The sequence below is a fragment of the Bison bison genome, unplaced genomic scaffold, assembly GCF_000754665.1.
Source record: "Bison bison bison isolate TAMUID 2011002044 unplaced genomic scaffold, Bison_UMD1.0 scf7180017864213, whole genome shotgun sequence".
Lineage (NCBI taxonomy): Eukaryota > Metazoa > Chordata > Mammalia > Artiodactyla > Bovidae > Bison > Bison bison.
The window spans coordinates 259,808-264,591 of record NW_011494785.1 but is presented as its reverse complement, the minus strand read 5'-3'; the positions used below and the strand labels follow the sequence as shown (position 1 = coordinate 264,591).

Sequence of the window (4,784 nt, the reverse complement as noted above, 5' to 3'; positions counted from 1 at the left end):
GCAGTAGCTCAGGCTGTGGAGTGGCATCCAGGTGGTGGCTGGAGAAGGCTGGGCTTCATGTCCTTGCCAGACGGGGTCCTGGTTCAGCTGTGAGCCCCAAGCAGCACATGGGTCCCTTGGAGCCAGCCTTTAGCAGGAAAGAGGAGATGAAACCAGTGTGGGCCAGGGTTTGATCACCTGGTAGAGTGAGGTAAAGGAAAGGTCTGATCTTGCTGGCAAGCCCAGGGGTTAGACGTCATGTTCAGATGCTAGTATCTCTTCTCCTCTAGTCTTGAAGGTTTGCTGAATCTTGGTGGTGAGGTGGGGTTGGTCATGGTGTTCCTGGTTTAGGTTCAGTGTCTGACATGGAGTTCTTCCCAGGTCTGTAGTAGTTGATCCCGACTCACTCTGGATCTCAAGGCTCCAGGAAGGAGATCAAGGGAGTTCTTTGCGTTGACTGGAGGGCTTCAAAGAAGGAAGAGGAGTGGTGACTGACAGGCATTGCTCAGCCCTGGTGTCCTTGTTGGCCGTTGCCAAAGTCACAGGAGGATGGGGAGACTCTTAGCCATGTACCAGGTCCTGAAAGGCTAATAGGTGACTTGCCAGAGGCCACACAGTGTTTGAGGACAGACCTTGCTTCCGGAAGCCACCCATTTCTAACCCCAGGTCTTGCCTTCCCCTGGCCAAGCTTCATCCCGCCCATGTTTCTGCCCCTGCCTGTTGTCCTGCAGGAGTCTGAGGGTGGCCTCTACATCTGCATGAACACATTCCTGGGGTTTGGAAAACAGTATGTGGAGAGACATTTTAACAAGACTGGCCAGCGTGTCTACCTGCACCTCCGGCGGACCCGGCGCCCGGTAAGCAAGACCTGCTGCCCTCAGGCTCATCCTGCTGGGCCACCAGGTTGAATCTGTCTGTCCCGTCCTGACCTCCCAGGGGCCTCATTTCCGCCCCCCCCACCTGCTTTTGCTGGGGCCATTAAAACTCAGCACATGTGATTTTTTTTTAGCTCCCTTCTCTTCTGAGATTAACCCACTCCATCCCCGTCCATCCATTGTCCGTTTGTCCCTTCCCTGGTGCTGGGGCTGATCGTGCCCTTCCTGCCTCACTGTAGAAAGAGGAAGATGCGACCGCAGGCACTGGAGACCCTCCCCGCAAGAAACCCACCCGACTGGCCATCGGTGAGCGTCACTGACATCCTGTTCTCTTCCCTGAGCTGGTCTTTGCTGCTCTCAGAGGTGCTAGGAAAGCCCCCAAAGGAGGGGCCTGGTCAGTGGCCCTGGGACCCTGGAGGGGGCAAGGTGAAGCACTGTATCAGAGGAGGGGAGTCCCCCTGCGGTGGTCATCCTACTCGCACTCCCTCCCCCATTACCCCACCCCACCGCCCCTGCTCCTTTCTTGTCTCACCAGGTGTCGAAGGCGGATTTGACCTCAACGAGGAGAAGTTTGAATACGATGAGGATGTAAAGATCGTCATTCTGCCGGATTACCTGGAAATAGCCCGGGATGGGCTGGGGGGACTGCCTGACATTGTCAGAGATCGGGTACAAATACCTTCCCACCCTACTGAAGATTCTGGGGCAGGCGGGGTCAGAGCAGCAGTGTGGTGGGCAAGCTCCAGGGAAGCTGAAGACCGAGGGGCGGGTGGGGCTGGGAACTGGGTCCCGCCTCTGACCCTCTGCTTCCCCCAGGTGACCAGCGCGGTGGAGGCCCTCCTATCAGCCGACTCAGCCTCCCGCAAGCAGGAGGTGCAGGCCTGGGATGGGGAAGTGCGACAGGTGTCTAAGCATGCCTTCAACCTCAAGCAGCTGGACAACCCTGCTCGGATCCCTCCCTGGTGAGGCCTGCCCCTGCCCCCCAACCTTGGGGCATGACCTGCAGAGCAGGGGCGAGCGATCACCCTCCTGGAAGTCTGGAGGGAGAGAGGCTCAGGAGCAGAATAAGGAGGGAGACTCATGAGGAACTGGACTGGGGGAGGGGATGTCCCAAGGAGAGGAGATGAGAGAGGCCTTGGACCAGGGGGGAAGCTGCAGAGCCCCGTCTGCCCATCAACCGCTCCCGTAAACCGCTGACCTGTACTCGGCTCATTTTCTTCCCTGGGGTCAGTGGCTGGAAGTGCTCCAAGTGCGACATGCGGGAGAACCTGTGGCTCAACCTCACGGATGGCTCCATCCTGTGTGGCCGGCGCTACTTTGACGGCAGCGGGGGCAACAACCACGCTGTGGAGCACTTCCGGGAGACGGCCTACCCGCTGGCCGTCAAGCTGGGCACCATCACTCCCGACGGAGCTGGTACACCCCGCCCCCTCCACGTGGACATCACTGGGTCTGAACCACTACTCATTTCACATGACACGAACAAGGCATGAGTGCAGTCTCCTGATAAACAATGAAAATATTGCAGATGAAACAGAACTTTCAGATAGCCCCCCAAAACCCCAGTCCCCTTCCTAGTGGTGACCGTCATTCTCTTGTAAGTAAGAGAGTAAGTCTTCTTCCAAACTCACTTCACTCTCGAACCTCCTCCTGCTGCGTGGAGACACAACCAGTTCCAGCCCTCACCCTGTTGACTGCATCTTCTCTGACAGCCAATCCAAGAAGGGCTCGAGGCCTCACTGACGCTTGAGGGAGCCAGGAGCGTTGCCCTCTGGGCTCGTCCAGCTGTCCCACCAAGCCTCTCAGGGCAGGGGGTGGGCTTGGTGGTCGGGTTGGGGCTGAACTGCCCTCCCCCTACTCTGCTCCTGCCTCCCACACTAGATGTGTACTCGTATGACGAGGATGACATGGTCCTGGATCCCAACCTGGCTGAGCACCTATCCCACTTTGGTATCGACATGCTGAAGATGCAGAAGGTGAGACCGCCCTCCGCTCAGATTCTCTCATCCCTGCCCGTCAGGCCTGCCCTCCTTGCCCAAGGCTGAGGGTGAGGCAACAAGGTGGGGAGAGATGCCACGGTAACCCCAGTTCCCAGGATTCGTGGGCTGCCTGTGAAAAGCCTTGTAGAATCATTTCATCATTCAGCAACTATTACTGAGCGCCTACTGTGTGCTGGTCACTCTGAATGAGGCAGGGGTGGTCCTTGGCTTGTAGGCTTCTACCAGGTGAGACGCAGGCGTCCCTTGTCTGCTTGTGCAGCAGGGAATGACCATGACTGTGCGCAGTTTCTAGCAGGGGTCGCCGGGCCCAGGGGACCGAGGAAGCGATGCTGGGATGGGGATCTGAGTGAGAAGGGGTGGCTTCAGGGTGGAGGAACATTTCAGCTAGGGGATGTCATGTTCGTTTCATCCCCTCATGTGGGCGGAGGCCTGTTGCCTGATGGGCCCCTGGACGGTTGGTTGCCTGTGGCCTTCCAGAACTTGCACTGGGGGATGCCCAATGGGCCTTCCATGTCTGGGTCCATAATTCATCACGTTCCAGGCTCTCTCCAGCTGGCTCTCATCCTAGACTATGTTTTAGAACATAAAAGACACAGGTCTAGGGCTTCCCTGGTGGTCCAGTGGCTAAAAGCCCGTGCTTCCAGTGCAGAGGGCCTGGGTTCAATCCCAGGTCAGGAAAGTAGATTCCACATGCCCCAGCTAAGACCTGGCTCAGCCAAATTAAAAAGAAAAAAAGACGCAGGTCTGAAGTGCCCCCCCCCGTGCAGACGGACAAGACGATGACGGAGCTGGAGATAGACATGAACCAGCGCATCGGTGAGTGGGAGCTGATCCAGGAGTCGGCGGTGCCGCTCAAGCCGCTGTCCGGGCCCGGCTACACCGGCATCCGCAACCTGGGCAACAGCTGCTACCTCAACTCGGTGGTCCAGGTGCCTTCAGCATCCCCGACTTCCAGAGGAAGTGAGTCCTCCTTACCCCCGCCGCCAGCCCCCGCCCCCAGGCCCTCTCTCCGCAGCCAGCCCCCAGGCCCTCTCTCCGCAGCCAGCCCCCTGGCTCTGTGCCCTGACCCCCACCTCTCTCCTAGCGGCCAGCCTCTGGGCGCCCACCTCTGGTGCCCTCAGGACCTCTGTTCTAGCTCTGTCTTGGTTCTTGGTACATGCCAGGGAGCAGGTTGTGAAGTTGTTTATATATGAGCCCACTGGTAGGGCCAGATGCTCAGTCCCAGGGCTCCCCCAGGCCTCCTGATGGGCTCAAGGGCCAACAGGTGCTCTTTATTTTGGGCCAGTGACATCAGATGAGCACCTAATGGGGGAGAGGGGAGGGCTGGGACATGGAGACAGAAGAAAGGCAAGTTAGGGTTAGGGAAGTGAGCATCCTGTCTAAATAGGAAGGCCTGAGACACATGTGAAAATTTAGAACATATTGACACGTTCTATTCAAAGAATATGAACTGTATTTATCCTTCTGAGTGTCTTCTCCCATCCCGTAGCTCCGTCTCGGGGCAGAGGCTTGTGTACCCTGCATGCTGACCGGTTTGGGAAGGGGAGGGAAGGCATGTTGCTGTAAAGACGTGGACCCCAAGTGTCAAACACATGTCTCCCCACTCTGGAGGGACCTCTTCCCTGAACTGGTAGATGACCACTCCTTTCCCTTTTCCTCTGGGCCTGGCCACAGCCCCTTCAGTGATCCTTCCCTTGGCTCAGGTACGTGGATAAGCTGGAAAAGATCTTCCAGAACGCCCCAACGGACCCCACCCAGGACTTCAGCACCCAGGTGTACGTAGTCGAGCCTGTGTGCCCTCTTTCTCCTCCACGACCCCCTGAAGGGAGCAACAGTGTAGCCTCTGGCCAACTAGACACTTTCCGATGGCTGTCTTGCAAGCATGCTATCTGCCTTGAGTTGGGTTCCCATGGAATCTAAGGTGGTTCAC

The 4,784-nt window shown here is 57.6% G+C and overlaps 1 protein-coding gene across 1 annotated transcript in view; it reads left to right on the top strand.

The window, feature by feature from the left end:
- The window catches only part of USP5 (ubiquitin specific peptidase 5 (isopeptidase T)), a 14,123-nt gene that overhangs the window by 2,401 nt on the left and 6,938 nt on the right, over positions 1-4,784 (top strand). The window contains 9 exon segments of the mRNA XM_010844935.1: positions 711-836; positions 1,094-1,160; positions 1,390-1,523; positions 1,671-1,816; positions 2,086-2,270; positions 2,736-2,830; positions 3,622-3,784; positions 3,787-3,814; positions 4,558-4,629. Coding sequence (XP_010843237.1) covers positions 711-836; positions 1,094-1,160; positions 1,390-1,523; positions 1,671-1,816; positions 2,086-2,270; positions 2,736-2,830; positions 3,622-3,784; positions 3,787-3,814; positions 4,558-4,629 — 1,016 coding nt within the window.